The sequence below is a fragment of the Serpula lacrymans genome (assembly GCF_000218685.1).
Source record: "Serpula lacrymans var. lacrymans S7.9 unplaced genomic scaffold SERLAscaffold_8, whole genome shotgun sequence".
NCBI classification, from domain to species: Eukaryota; Fungi; Basidiomycota; class Agaricomycetes; order Boletales; family Serpulaceae; genus Serpula; species Serpula lacrymans.
Genome location: NW_006763297.1, coordinates 858,330 through 875,705, shown reverse-complemented (window position 1 = coordinate 875,705; position 17,376 = coordinate 858,330). Strand labels below are relative to the sequence as shown.

The following is a 17,376-nucleotide window of genomic DNA, read 5'->3' as shown; positions in this document are numbered from 1 at the left end:
CAAGCGGTTGAGTCTAGCGTAAATTAATATGCCCGTCCATGGAAAAGACATGGTGCTCAGCTCAGGAACCACGTTAACGATGATGTCGAATTTGGTTAGAGATAAATCTTGCAACTCAGCGGACTGAAAAATGCTTGAGCCACATGATAGTTATCGTACCAGAAGAAAAAGAAGACATGAGTACTATGATTGTCCAATCGCTCGGGATACTGGTTTTCACTTACCTCATTATAATCCCCTGGACCACGCACCATTCTGTCACATCAGCCTGTTCTGTAGAAAAAGCATCACAGATCACTTATGCGCCTGACCACGACCTGTACCCTATTATTCCGAGGGGAAGTCAGTAAATGGGTCGAACCGCTAGAAGACAAATAGTGAGTTCAGTCTGGGCACGCTACACGAGGCTTTGAGCCAATGGTAAAACTTGGATGGATAAAAGAGGACTGATTAATACTTCTTTCGTTCAAGTAAAGGGCATGGTCGCTCGCGGTCCGGACAGGTGATCAGAATTTCACTTCACCGCATGGAAGGAACGGGACGGCGAGAGACCCATGGGCCTATAGACAACCCGTGGAGACTGACAGCAATTTTCTTGACACATCAAAAAGCTTCATGAAACAACTCAGTCTTCTCGTAGTTCGTACTCGCCTGTCAATGATGTCATATAATTTCAGACGGAGCATCCTAAAAAGGTGAACACCCCGCAGAATATGAGCCTGAACTGAGGAAGGGGGTGACTTATCTGATGCAGTCGGTCTAGGCCGCAATGAAGCCCGCCCAACGAGGTCGAGGTGACAAACCCCCACAGTTTTCTTATAAAAGGCATGCAAGACACCGTTTTGACTCCCTGCAATTCAAATCCCACTAGTGCCTGCGCCAGAGATAAATATCTCAGTCGACTTTGGAACCTGTACCTTCATTTACTTCCTCAGCATCGCTGTCGCAGCCCCACGCAACGGAGCGCGATCCAGTCACCTCGTCAATGAAAACGCAGGTTGAGGATAGTACTCTTGCGATGGATGACTGCGACAGTGATCCTCGGAAGCGGATGGGTACAGATAGTCCCTCTCAATGTGCCCGCCTTGCATTCACGGAGAGCGCGCATGTTGTTGTCTAGTCAGCGTGTGGCCAACTGCTTATTCACCTACGGGCGGGATGTATGAGCAAGGATCAGAAAATATCATTCCTACGCTAAATAAGGATGGCATAGTTACCCATCTGTTCATCATTATCCTCTATAACCTTGTTTTTCTTTAGGTATCATTACATGCAAGGCCGACGACGCCGCTTTACTTGCAGATTGAATGCTCGCTTCAAGGCCGCCCTTATTCAAGCAACGATAAAAAGCAAGAAGTTTTTTTCTCGCTGTATATGCTCCACCAAGGGATGCTCGTGAGGAAATAACTTGTGACTTTCGAGCAGCCGCTGCTAACTTGCTACGTAATGACAGTACTCCACATCACGTTCTTGAATTGGCTTTTTGGTCGACGAGGGTAAAAGGGAAGCAAAGCGTAGCATATAATACTGTCCTGTTGCCGAGGTCTTAAAGTAGTAGTACTCTTATGACATGTTCAGGTACCCGCGAGCGTTGCATCTGTTGTTTAATTTAGATGGTGGATGATATGAAAGCACTGCAAACAGAAAATGCTCACAAGTGACCGCAGTTTTCCCGCGCATTCACCGGAACACGGCAAGAAAAGACAACAGCAGGATAAGAGCTTGGATGGCAAGATAACAGAAAACCAAAAAGAAACATTTAATACAGACAATAATTACATATGTAGTCGAGTGTCCAGGGAATTCCCGAAGAAAGATATTACCACCTCATCTACCTTCCCCCTACACCTATTGATGTACGCAGATATGGTCCGTTTGCGGACATGGGTCCATACGCCGTTCCTGACGGTAATGGTGTTGGCATTGCCCCACCCATTGCTGGTGTGGGTAGCGGTCCACCCATGCCCATGACATTCTGGTTTTGTGAAAGGGATGAAGGCCCAGGACCTGGTGTTTGGTTCTGAGCCTCCCTAGACAAGCCTCTGTCTTCACGTTCGGCTATGGTAGCTCCGCCTCGCCCCGTATCCGTGATACCATTCGGTGTGGAGAAAGTTTGACCAAGGCCATAAAGCTTGCCGTTGTATTCAGCGTCATCGATGCGATCATTGAAATACAGTTCTCGCATCTTGAAGAACGTGGAAGCAGTAAGGAGTGAGTCTGAACCTGCTTGATGTGAAGGTCCTATTCGCATGACCTAGTTTCACTTAGGTCAATTTACGTGCGATGCTATAATAAGCGAATGGCTTACCCCGAGGTCATCTGCAACATCTTGCAAGCCTCCCTTCAGGACCTTGCAAGCCCGCATCATGAACTTGATATCATAAACCGTTGGAAACCATGTACGCAGTAGATCAAAAAATACGTCTTCCGTCGTTGGTAACGATACAGCAGTGAGGAGCTTGACGAAGTACCCAAAATCATAGCCACTAAACGTAGAAAGAAAAGGACTATCAGCCGTCTGATTGAAAAAGAAAAAGATAATGGAGCAAGGTGAGATAAAGAATATATAAGATGCCTGGGAGCGTAAATATCGCGACTTCCTTGCTCGTACAAAAAAAAGTTTGCAAACGTTTGTCCCGGGTAAACCCCTACCGCATCAGATCGCGCGGGGAAAGCACACTCCGGATAACGTTCCCTACTCATGATTGAATTGGCAACAAATGAACTTCGTCTTCTCACCTATGAAATGATATCCATTTCGTGTCCGGGGCGAGGACCAGGCCGGAAGTTATCATTAGTTCGGCGAAATCATTGGGCGAAATCCCGATCTCTTCATGCCGTTGGAAGTCGATGCCAGACTTTTGCAAGAGTTCGATAGATTCGGGCGCATACATATCATCACTGAAAGGTTGTCATCCATTCCATCTCAATATCTGACGAGAGAGCCGACAATTGAGGTCAATCAACGCACTTGACGCTGAATCGGAAGTTGAACTGCCAGGTGGTCACGTCCTGAGGGTAATTTCCTTCCTCGTCTGCCAACGTAATGCCAACTTGTATTATCTTCAAAAGGTCAACGTTGCATCGCATTGTTTGATAGTGGTAATCGGACGATGTCTTGAATGCACCAATGGGGCGCGCGACGACGCCTGGAAACTCTGTGTCCTATCCTGATGTCAGTTTGAAAGGGTGCATAATAAACAAGGAAATTGAGCACGACCATGGCAATGTACGGATAATTCTCCACCATCTTGCGAATATTGCGCATCTCAGCTTCGAGATTTGGAGACCATACTTCTTTTATTCGAGACATGATAGAGCGAAAGAAAGCCTGCAACGATGAAGAGGATCCAAGGAGCAAACTGTTGTTCAGTTGTCTTGAGCCACATACCACAGCCACAATCTTACGTAAGTAATGCCTCGGTTGTCGGTCTTTCCCGTATGTGTGAAGCCTGAGAATCTTTGAATCTGCAGCTATTAAATAACATGGGTTCAAAAGACGATAGCGACCATCGCATATGCACGACACCTTTGGGGGTCGCGACTGTTGCATACAAACTAAAGACTATCACAAAACTAGGGCATGAAGAAACAAGACTATGCAGTACATGTCCAGAGTCTGGATCGTCGTCTACGTCTATGTACTACTAGTACTATGCCGCACGGCCCTATCATTAATACTACCTGTGCACACAATCAATCCGCGAACATGTGAAGAAGAAGAAAAAGCAAACAAAGCAAAAAATTGGAGAGTAAAACATAATTATGGTTTTATAGGATAAAACTCCAGTCCCAAACCCCTAGAACCAAGACATATACGTGTTACTCTGGCTTTCTACATTCGAAGCCAGAGCCCCAAAATCAAAATTGAAAGTATGGTTACCCACTCTCTGACCAGCCGTACCAGTCGTCGCACCAGAGTCCGTAGAGTGGAACTGGATAGATGCGATGAGGCTCTCGTTCTGCCCCAGCGCAAGCGCCAACATCTCAGTCGATAGATCCGACGTGTGAGCTTGGCTAGCTGAAGTGATGCTCTGCGGAAGCGCAGTCGATGCCGGCCTTGATGGCGATGTAAACGCACACAGCTCCTCTATCGTCTGCGGGGCTACGTTGTCAATCTTCTCTAGACACCGTAACAAGTGTGGATGCGCATTCTCAAATGGATTGGTCCCGCCTCCTTCTCTCAATTGATTCACAGCTGGGCCAGGCGCGAGCATTCTGCGTGTTACAGCAGGGTCGGAAGACTCGTCTATCTCCATCGGTGTCTCATCTTCCGAAGCTTTACGCCATTGCGTGTAGACACGACGGGATTTTTCCGTAATTTTCGTGAGAAGGGGCTACGTCGACAATCAATGGCATGTGAAGTCCCCGATCAACATCAAAGACTTACTAGGGCCTGTGCAATTTTAGTGCATTCTTCGGCAACCTGACTGAATACTCGGTGCACCGCTTCCAACTCTCGAAGTGCAAAAGGGGCCAAGCTGATGAAGGGAGTCCTCGAGATAATTAACGAAAGGGCAACCTGTGGAAGATGAGACTTAATGAAACAACATCGAAGTACGGATACTCACGGCACCAGAGAAGGCATTAAACCAGAAGCACATGAATCTTTTGCTGAGCTGGGGTTCTCGGCGAAGCATTATTTCTAGCGTGGCAATAAGACGAGTTGCGCTGAGATACGTCGCCAGCGCTGATGGCGCATACCGGTGACGGTAAGAGAATGCATTAGGTTCGCTGAGTGCATCGGTGAAGAAGTTTCTGTGAAGCTGTAAAAGAACTGGGATACTTTGAGATAAGATAACGTGCGGTCTGAATTGCCATCACGTACCAATTTCACGGCCACTCGAGACCAATACTTGTTGCATAGTTAACTGGCGGTTATCTGTTACCCCATCTGTATTAAAGATATCCAAGGTTGGTGGGATAGGAAAGTCACGGATCGTCTTGTCCACTTCCATGACAGTCGAATACTGCTGTGGACGAGCAGATATAGCTGTGACTAATACGGGTGTCAAACATTGGAGAAAGAAGCCATGCTTCCACTCGTGATCTTGAGAATTATCAGTACCTCACAGCACAACTCATTTGAATACCACATACACGATTGCGTCCCAGGAATGATGTACATTCCTTCCACGGAGTATGATGGTCGCCTACAATCAACATGGGCTAGACATATTGATGGTGGGCGTCCGAGGGATAGCGCCTATTCAATAAAAATAAGTATTTGACCTGTACATATGTTTCCGACATCGATGAACAACATACCAAACGTGCATCTAGATTCAACAGCTCCCAAAAGAGCATCTGGCGTCGCTGGGCTTCTTCCGGGATGACCTTCCACCTATTGCTGTCACGGTCTACACAGGGTGATGGGTATTATGAAAAACGTAAAGAAAACAAGTACACGTACGAAGCCCTAACTGCAAGCTGGTATGTCAACTGTGGACGTTACGACAAATACACCACTCACAGTATGAGCGAGTTTTACTGTCAGCCCCATGATGCTCCAAGCATATGCAACAGCTTGGCTTTTGTCAGAAAAGATGAGAAGATACCAAATCATATAAAACTAAGAGAGCGTTTAGTCCATGCACGGCGAGAGGGAGATGACCCTCTTACTAAGGTTTGTAGCAGTTCCAGGCTAGGCTCGTCCATTAAATTCGTTTCGCACAGGCATGCTCTGGCAAGACGATGATATATCTCCGCACGTGGAGATTCGTTCGGCTGCTCTAGGTCGACTAGGAGGCCTATGGCCATCATGATAAACAAAAGAGACGTCCGGCGTAAGGACAAGTCTTTCACGGGGGTTGAATAGATGTGGTGAACGAGATTTGGAAGCCACGTTTCGCTAGGGTCTAGGTTGTACCTTCATGGAGGTCAGTATAGCAAATGACGTGTCAGGTCAAAGTCAACTTACTGCCACAGCGCATTGTGACGAGCTTGGTAGCACAGACGATCAGCTTCTGCGCGTGGGGGTAGCATCTCGTATATCTTCTCCCGCATGGGATTATTCGATAGAATGGGGAACGGGAAAGTCTGGCTCAGGGCGTCGATTTCAGGATGTAGTTGAAGATTACCTGGGGTCAGGTGCTCAGGTGAACTCCTCCCCTGGGGTGGATGAAATCAGCAGACGTCGCAATTGGAAAAGAAACATGGTGGAAGAAGGGTCTTATATGAAAACTAATAAAAGGAAGAAAAAAAGTGCGAAAAAAGACACATACCTGCGATCGCCCAGATTGGCTCTGATCATCATCTTTCGGTGACGTATAGCGTGGAGGGACCAGAGAAGTAAGACTGCTGTTGGCTTGGTTTTCATCGGCAGTGAAATCAGCATTTGAACGTTGCCCTGTTGTCTGTGAACTGTAGAGTTCCAATGAGTTCTTAATTTTGAGGAAATCCGGGTGCAACAGGGGATGGGGATCTGGTGCCAGCTGTGATTGTAGTGACTCCAGCGCATCCTCTAATTGTCTGATACGATCGCTCATGGTAATTATCTTGTCGTGGAGTTGCTCCGTATTAGCGAGGATGAACCTGATAAAAGCGGGGTCAGCAAAGGCGATGAGTGATTGGGAATCGTATTGACCTGCTTCCTCTGCCAGATGTGAGAGCACCTAATATTAAATTAATATTAATTACGAATGAAAAGATATTCTAGAATTAAATCAAGCGCTCAAACCGACCATCAGGACAAATCTCAGCACATCCACGCTTTGAACACGACTGGCAAGGGAACACACGGTCGCACTGAAGGAGTGGATTTTGTGGAAAATAGAGAGCTGACTGTTAATGGGAGTGCAGCACAGACAAGGGAATGCGTACCTTGAGCTTGAGTCTGTTGGGAATAATGAGGATGATTATTTATTGGGGGAATTTACAGGGAGATGGGCTACTGACCTCCTGCATTCTGCACAGGAGAGAGGCTGTTTTTTCGCTGGCACCTTCTTGATGGATGGAATGGGGTCCTGTGGTTGTTCAGGGGCGTTTGAGGATGACTGAGGGTGGTCTCTGGATGAATTTCGGGCGCGTTTTGGGGAGCGAAAGTCAGGGGAAGAGTCTGGAGGGGTTCGAAGGGCGGGCTGCCTGTGTTGCGGGGCTGCAGTAAACATACGGAAGAGAAAGAGAGGTCTGTGTGAGTTGGTGTTAAGAAGAAACCCGAACTGAGCGGACTCTATGTTGGTCAGATAGATATAGGATAGGCTAAAGGACCCATTACGGCATGCAGGAGGGTGTTGTATTTTTTATTGGCACCATTTGGTGTACAACATGTACGGTAAAATTACTACGGGGCTAGAGACATGTGGCTAGCGTGACTGGTGCTGCGATGGGCGTGTCGGTTGGGTGCAGCTGGCTGGAGAGCAGATCTCCCAGCCGATTTACAACCCAGTGAATGTGCACCCCGGCCTCTCCGCCGGACATATCCCATTCCCATCACCGGGGCCGTCGCGCCATAGCCGCTGGACGCCAGAGAGCGCGGCGACCTCACGGCGATATAATGCATCGAGCAGTTCGTTACCAGGTGCGGGGGCGTTACAGAGGAATTATCTCCATCACCCCGGTGCCATCGAAGCTTATTCTTCCAACTGGGCTTCATGTATAGTCCACATAGATGTTGCAATGGCAGCTCCGCAATTTTCGCATCACCTCATCTTCCTCTTCTCTCTCCGAGCGGCAAGGAATCAGCCCTGCAACATCTGCGATAAGCTGTTTTCGCTGATCACTGACGTCCAGTACCGCTTCTCACCATTTCCTTCGAATTTCCAGCCCATATCCAGCCAGTCTCTCTCCCCCCCTCTCACCCGAACATGCCTAACCTTTAGCCTCTCCAGCCCTTTCGTAACATCGGCCTCCACCTGATTGATGCTTTGCCTGCACCGCATGTTTTACCTCTGACGAGCTGCAACAGAATGGTCACCTGAACACACGCACTGATTAGTCGCTGCCGTTACCTGCTCACTTCACCCATCCAAATATGGTCATCCCATTTGCGCACTTCATTATCACAAATTTCCCTGCTTCTGCCAAGTCACGGCTCCAATGGTGGGAATGACAAGGGTACTTCAGCTTACGCACCTCATCAGGCTGATTTCCTCCTCAGGTACACCCTGGGTAGAAGCAAGCCTCGAGTCCATAAAGTTCAACGGTATTCCTGGGAATCGCTGACTTTCCGTGGAACACTACTTTCCCTTGAGGGTCAGCCGTCTTGCAGCTCACCACCAACCGTGTCGGGTACAGGCCGAGGGTAGCAATTCATTTGCTGACTATGTCTGTGATTGAATGGGGTCAAGGTCATGATGGACGTAGATGCCATCGACGAATCAGACGGAGCACCGTACGGTACGGTAAGCTTGTCGTGCGACAGGTGGCTGTCCCAGAATTCGAAGCTTCCATTGCGTCCGATGTTCAGGCCTTCAGCTCTATATATTCAGGCCAGATACTCCAACAATTCTTTTTTTGACCGTTCCTATGTCAAGTTACAGCCAAGACATCACCTATAAACATAATGAGCTGCATATGATTCGTCATAATTAATGAGCACTATGCCTCAATGCTGATAGGGATTGAGCCACGATGTTAATGACGCCAGCAGTGGGCCTATCAGATGATCATACTAAGCATAGAGTTCAGACTGGGAAAGGGGCTTTGCGTAATCATTTATCCCGGCTGATGACGGTCTCAATGTCGTTTAGTGTAATTTTGTGCAGTTCACCGCGGTTCCAGAAATGCATGGTGGTGCTCAGGTGGTCTGGCAGGAGGTAATGCGACCTCCTTTGCATTACCTCCCGCCAGACCACACATGGATCCATTTAAAATGTATTTAATATTCAGACATGGATCTCTCGTTCTCACCGTCTGTTTATGATGTCTGTGCGCCATCGTCATTGTGTTTATTGTATAGCCCAAATCAGTCACCGTGCCTCAAAGGTACGGCGAATTAGGATACAGTAGGAACAATGGTTACCATTTCCCCGGAAAGTCTCATCATGGAAAAAAAAGATGCGATGTAAATGATATCTACAACAAATGGCACAACTCTACGGCCGCTTTTACATGCACGCTCCGTTACATGCGGATAACACAGGCCCCATCACAACTTTGCCTTGCCGTCTGCAGCCTCTTTCTTGCGTTGCTCTGACGCCGCGGCTTTCTCCATCATCATCCGCGTCTCCGTGGCGGCCTCCGCAAGGTAGTGCTTTAGTTCTGCAACGTCGGACTTGAGCGACGTTATAGTCCAGCGAATGTAGTGGTCATCAATGGAATAAGATAGCCCGTAGCCGTCAGGAACCACTAAGCACGCATGAAATAATGTCAGATACACCATAACAGTACGAGATGAGGATAATACCTTCACCATACCCCCAGCCATCAAGGAACTTGGATGAGAGCTGGGAAGTAGATAGTTCCCAGTGGCTTGTCCTCGCAAATGCAGAGTCCTCATAAACTTCTGGAGTGGGCTCACCCTCTCGGAGCATTTTCTTGAGACCGAAGAAATGTCTGTCAACGCCGTGACCATCGGCTGCCCACGCAGCATACTGAAGGTGTCTGGAGACTGCCTTTCGGAAGAGAGCGGCACGGTGTTCATCCTTTACGACGCCGATCAGTGCGGCTGTTTTCTCAACGAACATCAATAATTAACATACCGTTTCGTCTGCACTCAGCATGGCCTCAGCCCATGCCTTGGTCTCAGAGCTGGCACTCCTGATGACCTCGGTTCGGCCAAGCTGGTATTTCCGAGTTTGACAGCTCTCGTACGTTACACCAGGGCGGTTAAACATCTTATGGAATGCGAGCTGCTTGACCAATTGTGCCCATGCATCAGGAGAGGCTTTGAATGTCTTCATCAAGGACTTTCCATATCCTTCATAGTGTAAAACCTTAAAGAAATCAAGAAAGAAAAAAATAGTTCAGAAGCAACTATATGCATCTCAAACGCCAAATCTTACGTGTAGGTCATGCTTTCCGACAAGTTCGTTGAAATGCTGACACGAATCACTGATGAACGCCTTGCATCGGTCGTCAAGGTCGAACTTGAGTTCGCGCGGTTCCGGAAGACTACCACCGGTGGAACTTGTGCGTGGTTCACCGAGATCCACCTTTTTTGCTGCCAGCGAGGCAAGGATGAACTCGTTCAATCGAAGAGTAGGCGTACCATCCATGCACGAATGTTCTCCGAGGAATCCGGAACGCCCGTTATCGAAGACAAGCACTGCATTACGTACACAAAGATTAGACTCCAGATATACAAAAACGCTCAGCGTGAGTGCGAGATACATACATTGGTGTTTATCGTAAAAACGGTTCTGGCCATCGCCAACCCAGCAAGCCCAGGAAATATCTTCTCTGGTGATCGGTTTCGTATCATCGAGGCAGACTATGATCGCGGAGGATTCAATACGTCCAAGGGATTTCTCGTTAACGGGAGAAGCTGCCAGTAATGCTGCACGAGCCTGTATGGGAAGACCCTGCTCAGGGGCACGCGCTAAGCGAAATGGGGAGGCTTACATCCGTCCAAATGTCCCTATTGTCGCTAGTAAGAGCGCCAATAGGGACACCTTTCTCGTTACCAGCCAGCTGGATAACACGTTCGATCTGACTGACATGTGATAACAGGTTGGTGAGCATCAACCCATTGCCTCAGGATGTCCGCCACTCACACTTCTAGTTCTGCAACACTGAGCTCCTTGCCGTCCGGACCAGCGAGGGGAACCTCGAAAAATTTGTTTTTCCGGACGAAGACGACATGATTATGTGTGTTGGCATCAAACTTCTTGGCGGTATCTGAAGGTTTGACAGGGTATCGCGAAGAGTGGAAGCTGGCATGCGAAGAAGTGATGAATGCAGCACCCAAATAGAGCAAAGGGGATTAAATTTGGTCTTACAGCCACTTGTAAGAATCCATACATAATGGAGCTCCGCGGACTTTCTCCGGTTCTAGCTGTTTGCTGCAGGATGATTGCTGAATGGGAGAGATAGGGTTATCCAAAATGAAAAGCGCTCACGATTCAACGAGTTCCCTGAACGGAAGCATGGCTTTGATCAGGCTTGCAGCCCTTTTCGCAGGATCACGTCGCCGAGGGTCGTCTAGGTGCACATAGAAGTAGCTCACGAAAACCACCACTGGATCACGATAGCCCATATATGCTGCATCATTCCACCAGTCAGAAAGCCAGCTCTTCATCTCTGGGTCTGCAGCACGGTTCTCGAGACGCTTCTGCAGCTCGGCACCCAGCGGCGAATGAAGGAATGTGTTGACAGCAGATTGAGTGGTAGCATATTCGGCTTCTGATAAGTGAGGCCGGACAGTCTCTAGATATTTGTGTGCTGTGGATGAGAGTGTAGGGACAGGAAGGCGTGGCAGGGATGCCTGGAACCGTAGCATGGGTCCCGCAGATGGATCAACTGAGTAACCCTCCGGAACGGTATCTGACTTCCTGGGTGCAGAGGATCTTATATTCCTAGTCTTGGACATATTTCCCATTGACTGCTAAACCTCAGCAGGGATTTCTTTTGGGTAACACAAGGGCAACTTACGATAGGTCTTGAAGCCCGCGAGGTGAATTTACCCGACAACCTAAGCATGCCAAAGAAAGCTTGGAGCGAATAACGTGTACGACAGGTGTATGGAAAAGAAGGGCCCTTTCCACGATACACTGTCGTTTGTGCTGTTTAAGAAATGGAGATAGAGAGGACGCTCTTCAGCTCGTCAATGTGCAACCAGGCAGACAGCTTTTTGGATTTGTATGGTTTTAGCGGCTTTCCGGCGATCCGGGCAACACTGTAACATTACTCGTGATTTTACTTATAGCCAGGCAACGTGGCGGACTGCCTGAGCTCCGTCTGTCCCTTCAAGCCAGATACATTTAGAACAGTATTCTTAGCTACCAACTTCAGTCCCAGATGTCTGTACACATGTCCTCCAATTATTACGATATATCTCTTCTATGGGCATAACTTCTCAGCCACCTCCAACACGAGCTTCCGGATGTCCTGTTTGGTCACCCCGCCTGGTCCACATCCGCCCTTCTCCAGTTTATTCTTGAGCACAGTTCTGGCTTGCAGAACTTCAAGAAGCGGCGCCATCTGCGTCTCATAGAAAGGTGACAGTCGCAAAAGAAAAGCTATGGAGGCAGATAAACGGTGCACTAGAGTGACAATGTGTCAGATCTAGGCCGTGCACTACCATATAGACGCAATTGGGACGTACCAACTTCCTCACTGCCTTCCTCTCTATCAATGGCTTCTATAATAGCACTAGTCAACTCAACCTCCCAGTCACCATCCTCTACTTGATCTCCACCAACCTCTTCACCTCTCACTTTCTTCACCCTCAGCTTTTGCAGATAGCCAGCACAGTTGAATGCCAAGCTTGCAGCAGCTGTACGCACAGTAGCGTCACTATGCAAGAGTGTATTGACAAGAAGCGTTGCGATGTTGGTTTTGTTACTCGAGAGTAACTCCCGAGCCAAAACCTCGCTCGAGAAAGCATTACAAAACATGCGCAACACCGTGAGCAAAAAGTTCCTTGGATTAACGGCTGGAGTTGAATTTTCCAGGAGATCGTTTGCCTTTGTGAGAAATATACTCGTAGGATTGCTCTGGCTCCTGTTAGAAGCACACCAAGTAGATGCGCCAGGATCCAGTAGTGCCAGCCGCCACATGTCTACCAGAGGGAACAGATCGTTGACAGCCAATGACGACGACAAACACAATGTGACTTGTGCCCAACGGTCCAGCGGGGCTTTCACATTAGGCAGGGGCGGCTTTGAAACATGTTTGGCTTTCAAGTAAGGTAACACAAGTTGCGTCAGAACTTGCTTCACCTCGGCCTTGGGTAGCGGGCTGCTCCATGTTGGTGCAGCATCAATAAATCCTTGCAGCTTGGTGGAGACAGATTCGAGAGCTGGAACTTGAGTAAACAAGATGGGGTTGAGCGATAAGGCTTGTATGGTAGGTAAAGATAGGGAAGTGTGTGGGTGTGCTACATGCGATAATGTTAGAAAGACTCATTAATCCATTGAGTACAATCAAGGCTTACGCGGGAAAGCTTGGAATATAAGTAGGTCGACCTGAGTGCGCAGTTCAGGTCCATTGACGCCTTTAAGTTCGTGCGACTATGAGAGAAAACTTAAATGGACCCGACGGAGAGACATAATTGCACAGGACAAACCTTTTTACCGTCCAAAAAGAAAATGAACGTCGGAGTGACGCGAACTCCCCACTCCGAAGCCACCGACCCGCCCATTCCTACACTAAGATCGATCTTAGTGAATGCAACACCATTACTCTTACTCTTCGCATTCGCAAGCTCTTCAAAAACAGGCTCAATCATGCGACACGGTCCACATGTTGCACTAGTAAAGAACGCAATGACAGCGCGATGACTGCGAAGAAGAGCGTTGAAAGACGCTGGGTTGGTAGACACATGAATCGGAGCAGTCAAGCTTGCAGTGCCAGCCTGAGACGGTGTCGAGGGAGATGTGGGCGCTGGAGTCGGGAGGTAGCCAGAGGAAGATGAACCTGATGCTGCGCGAGCGGCGACGGCTTGTAGGAGCGACGCAGTCAGTGCAGGATCAGGCATGGTTGAAGATGATGGCGCTGGTGCCGCTTGTGGGCGTGCGGGACCAGCTTGACCGCGAAACATGGCATCTATGGTTGGACGAAGAGCAGCGCCGAATGGGGTAGAAAGAAAATCGGCGGGAAGGTCTGCAAAAAGAGATCGGGTTCAAAGGTTGTAGTTATAGCATTAGAAATGACAAACCTTTAATGAAGCTGGGAATAGATCCACCGGTCAAAAACCCAATGCAATCGTTAGTAAACGAATTGCAGTTGAAATCTTCCAGGCATCAGCAGTTAGTTAATGCTCGTTCAAGTGTACAGTATGATTTTACCTAAGAGATGGTACTAAAACAATGTCAGCATACGACAAAGTAAAGGGCGCTAATCGCTATGCTTACTTTGTCTGCCGTATAATGTTCTCGCATTTCCGTGAGGTATTCAGTAAACGTTTCCTCATCTAAAGCCGTCTCTCCCATATCAACAATCTGAAGTGGTGCCCCATGCTTTCGAATGGTCGAGTAAATAGGGACGAAGATTTCCAATAGTTGTAGATGAGTACTCACGTGTGATTGCCCAGGTTGCACGATGCTGATTCCTTGTCCATAGAAGATTTCTTTTCCATAGACTACGATTGATGTATGCCTGTACTTCAAGGTGCATAGATCAGGTGAAGAAATGCACTATAAGTGACATATACAAACCAAACGCCGTCTATCTGACGACCTGTCAGCTGCATAGACATCTGTTTAGCCAGTCCATTGCTGAGATCATACACGTATAGCTTGACAGGTGAGGACATGTGGAGAAGTATGATGAAGAGTACGAATCCGTCCTTTTATTGATAATACAGAGTACCGGAGCTCATGAAAGTTATAAGTTAGAGCAAACAAGTACGCGGCCTGTACTAGTACTGGCCCAGGAGCATACGCGTATATTGATCATGTGACCTTTCAGTTCTTGATCTTTCCAGAGTAGTCCTCGAAGTGTGTTTCCAAATGGATATCATTCTCAAGTATACGAAGGGACGCTGCGTGTTGAATACATAAAGTGTAAATATAAAACAAGTGGTGAGTTGAATCCAACCAGCCTAACAAAATCATTCAACTTGATCGTGGAAACGGCACGTCTTAAAATGAAAACCTAGAGCTTAGCAGTCGTCTTCGTCTTCGTTGCCCTCATTTTATGTGCTCTATCACGCAGGACACGCCTGAGCATTTTGCCGCTCGGGTTCTTTGGAATGATGTCCGTGAACTCTACACCACCTTCCAGCCTCTTGTAGGCCACCTTATTGTCAGCGACGTGCTATATGAAAATTAGCCAACGATAGCAAGTCTATCAACAGCTATACAAACTCACCTTCGCAATCGATGCCTTGATTCGATTGGCCTCTGCTGGGTCAGCCTCAGCTCGCTTCGCAGCATCCGCATGTAGTACTACATAGGCCAGGGGTACCTCTCCACTATAATCATGAGGCACACTAACAACACATGTATCCGCTACATCGGGATGATCCAACAAACAACCCTCCAACTCAGCCGGAGCGACTTGAAAGCCTCTGACTTTCAAGATTTCCTATCGAGAATTCGATTAACGTCAGGCTGAACGCGGGAGATAATACCTACTTTCAGACGATCCACAATAAACACGTCCCCTTTGTCGTTAATGATGACTTCATCACCTGTGCGAAGCCAGCTAGAAAAATGTAAGTACATGGTGCACTGTCCTTCGTTGGAAACGTATATACCCATCTACAAATGTTTCTCTCGTGCTAATGTAATTTGTCAGATGTTTATCTGAGGACACGTGAAACCTAACTTACGCTTTCTCGTTGTTGAAGTATCCTAGAGCCATACAAGACATCTTTACAGTAAGCTCTCCGGGTTCATTGAAGCCCGCCAGAGAACCATCTGGTTTGACAATGCGGGCTACAACTCCTGGAAGTAGCCGACCAACGCTGCCTGGTACGCCTATCTTTTGGTCCGGCGGAAGCATGGCGATGGAGGTCGACGATTCCGTGAGACCTGTGTGTGTTTTCATGTAAACGAGATGATCTTCCAAATTAGCATATATAAATACCGTAGCCTTGACCAATTTGCGCTTTCGGAAATAGTTTGACGAGCTGGTTCATCAGTTCCGCTGATAGAGGCGCAGCTCCTGATAACAGCACACGAACATGGCTCAGATCAAAGTCCTTTACAGCCGGATGCTAGTGGAGAGTTCAGTCCGACAAACAGAACAGAACAAATGCCAAGTTCACTACCTTGCAAAGGAGTACGATTTGAGGAGGTACGAGCCTTCATAGGTAGCTTCAACTTTGTCGATATATTGGGGAACGGAGATGAAAGACGCACATCAAATGAGTGATTTTGTGCGAGACGACACTCTTCAAAAAATCGACGAAACTAAACCTGGGGATGATGACCAATGCCATCTGCGAAATGGTTGAATAGGCTGATTGTAGGCGATTATGATCAAGTACTCACTCCACTGTAAATCATAAAGTGGATCTATAATGGATTGAGTATGGAAGATAGCAAGATGAATATCCACTTGATCTTACACTTATAACCAGCCCATATATATCTGTAAGAATGAATGTTATGCTTATGCCCTTGTTTCAGAAAGGAGATTACTCAACGGAAGAAAGGGAGAACTCGAAAGATGTCAATATGTGCACAAATATGATATATTGCAATACAACTTACTACCAGCACCGACATCCCCTGGCCTGAATCTTTGATCCTCCCAAGCGCAATAGTTCTGGTTCACATTCATATGCACAGCCGTCTGAATGACATTTGTGATAGGTCCATAATGGGATATTAAAACCGCCTGGAAACAAAGTCATATTTAACCATGATGAAGCTCAAAACGATTTTTTACTTTTGGTTTTCCTGTTGTACCACTGGAAAAATTCAAGAAAGCAACCTTTGTCCGTGCTTCACCAGGGTTAAGTTTCCGCTCGACGAAACTTGCTTCTTGAGCTAAGCCCTCCAAGATGAGTTGTTCCACTGTGATGAGACTTTTACTTGGTGAGTCCTCAAACGTTAAGACGCGATCTTGGGGGACACCCGCAGCTTTCGCAGCCGACAATGCATTGTCGAGCGACATGGGATGCGTGATTATAATCGAAGCTTTCGTCGTTTCTATTTGGTAGAGTAATTCCTCGACAGTGTACATTGGATTTGCGCCACTATGACACATGAGTATTCTGAGCGAGAATCACAGCGAATCATCTTACGATACGATGGCACCCAATCTGTGTGTTGCCCAAATTGCGACAGGGTAATCTAAGTAAATGAAATGCACAGTCAGGTCATTCATTCTACAGAAAATGAATAATTCCGCCCACCAATATGATTAGGGCTGTAAATAAGGACTGCATAAAGCTTGAGACACGAATGACCGTCATACACGACTCTCACGTACCAACATCATCTTCCTCTACGATCTTTCAGTCAGAGAACTTCTCCTCGAAAGTACATGAGAGACATACTGATGCCAAAGCGCAATCTCAAAGAATTTGCCATTCCAAACGTTCTGGCACGGATCTTTAAGGTAGCATACAGTCAGAGATAGACTCGTAGCGTTACAAACTGCCAACGCGCCTCTTCAAAGCCAAAACTCCTGCCAGTCTTGTCCTCTATAAACCAAGGGGTTCCATGCTTGCGCACTGGCCTCGTTGTGTGGTGCGAGTCGAGAAAGAACTGAGGGATGGTGAGGTCGTCAGGTATCGGAGGGAGCAAAGGAGGGCCGTAGATTTCAGACATGATGCTGAACGACGAGAGAGAGAGCTGGGAGAAGAAACGGATGGGAAGA

At 47.6% G+C, this 17,376-nt stretch overlaps 6 protein-coding genes across 6 annotated transcripts; 1 reads left to right on the top strand and 5 right to left on the bottom strand.

The window, feature by feature from the left end:
- Positions 1 to 1,589: 1,589 nt before the first annotated feature.
- Positions 1,590 to 3,352, bottom strand: SERLADRAFT_449989 (uncharacterized protein; the record flags this gene model as incomplete). The annotated part of the gene is made up of 5 exons (XM_007319343.1): positions 1,590 to 2,254; positions 2,309 to 2,486; positions 2,740 to 2,901; positions 2,972 to 3,165; positions 3,221 to 3,352. The coding sequence occupies 5 exons, from the start codon at positions 3,311 to 3,313 to the stop codon at positions 1,832 to 1,834; spliced, it is 1,050 nt and encodes a 349-aa protein (XP_007319405.1).
- Positions 3,353 to 3,501: 149 nt separating this feature from the next.
- Positions 3,502 to 7,109, bottom strand: SERLADRAFT_449988 (uncharacterized protein; the record flags this gene model as incomplete). Its single annotated transcript, XM_007319342.1, has 13 exons — positions 3,502 to 4,337; positions 4,391 to 4,522; positions 4,572 to 4,777; positions 4,829 to 5,050; positions 5,101 to 5,206; positions 5,269 to 5,360; positions 5,467 to 5,572; positions 5,623 to 5,869; positions 5,921 to 6,111; positions 6,225 to 6,534; positions 6,587 to 6,614; positions 6,684 to 6,747; positions 6,942 to 7,109. The coding sequence occupies 13 exons, from the start codon at positions 7,107 to 7,109 to the stop codon at positions 3,801 to 3,803; spliced, it is 2,409 nt and encodes an 802-aa protein (XP_007319404.1).
- Positions 7,110 to 8,170: 1,061 nt separating this feature from the next.
- SERLADRAFT_469799 (uncharacterized protein) lies at positions 8,171 to 8,518 on the top strand (the record flags this gene model as incomplete). The annotated part of the gene is made up of 1 exon (XM_007319341.1): positions 8,171 to 8,518. One exon carries the CDS (start codon positions 8,292 to 8,294, stop codon positions 8,496 to 8,498), a length of 207 nt encoding a protein of 68 aa, XP_007319403.1.
- A 356-nt stretch (positions 8,519 to 8,874) lies between these two features.
- SERLADRAFT_469798 (uncharacterized protein) lies at positions 8,875 to 11,717 on the bottom strand (the record flags this gene model as incomplete). The annotated part of the gene is made up of 10 exons (XM_007319340.1): positions 8,875 to 9,288; positions 9,347 to 9,584; positions 9,642 to 9,875; positions 9,945 to 10,207; positions 10,277 to 10,448; positions 10,504 to 10,594; positions 10,656 to 10,814; positions 10,881 to 10,943; positions 11,001 to 11,482; positions 11,533 to 11,717. 10 exons carry the CDS (start codon positions 11,578 to 11,580, stop codon positions 9,089 to 9,091), a joined length of 1,950 nt encoding a protein of 649 aa, XP_007319402.1.
- A 52-nt stretch (positions 11,718 to 11,769) lies between these two features.
- Positions 11,770 to 14,356, bottom strand: SERLADRAFT_449984 (uncharacterized protein; the record flags this gene model as incomplete). The annotated part of the gene is made up of 9 exons (XM_007319339.1): positions 11,770 to 12,143; positions 12,206 to 12,979; positions 13,037 to 13,112; positions 13,169 to 13,704; positions 13,760 to 13,834; positions 13,890 to 13,902; positions 13,956 to 14,060; positions 14,121 to 14,199; positions 14,259 to 14,356. The coding sequence occupies 9 exons, from the start codon at positions 14,354 to 14,356 to the stop codon at positions 11,941 to 11,943; spliced, it is 1,959 nt and encodes a 652-aa protein (XP_007319401.1).
- A 187-nt stretch (positions 14,357 to 14,543) lies between these two features.
- On the bottom strand, positions 14,544 to 17,355 carry SERLADRAFT_416040 (uncharacterized protein; the record flags this gene model as incomplete). The annotated part of the gene is made up of 15 exons (XM_007319338.1): positions 14,544 to 14,859; positions 14,914 to 15,129; positions 15,180 to 15,249; positions 15,302 to 15,325; positions 15,377 to 15,578; positions 15,634 to 15,763; positions 16,041 to 16,064; positions 16,118 to 16,140; positions 16,263 to 16,389; positions 16,441 to 16,750; positions 16,799 to 16,847; positions 16,910 to 16,936; positions 16,987 to 17,001; positions 17,054 to 17,108; positions 17,151 to 17,355. 15 exons carry the CDS (start codon positions 17,325 to 17,327, stop codon positions 14,698 to 14,700), a joined length of 1,611 nt encoding a protein of 536 aa, XP_007319400.1.
- Between the last annotated feature and the right edge of the window lie 21 nt (positions 17,356 to 17,376).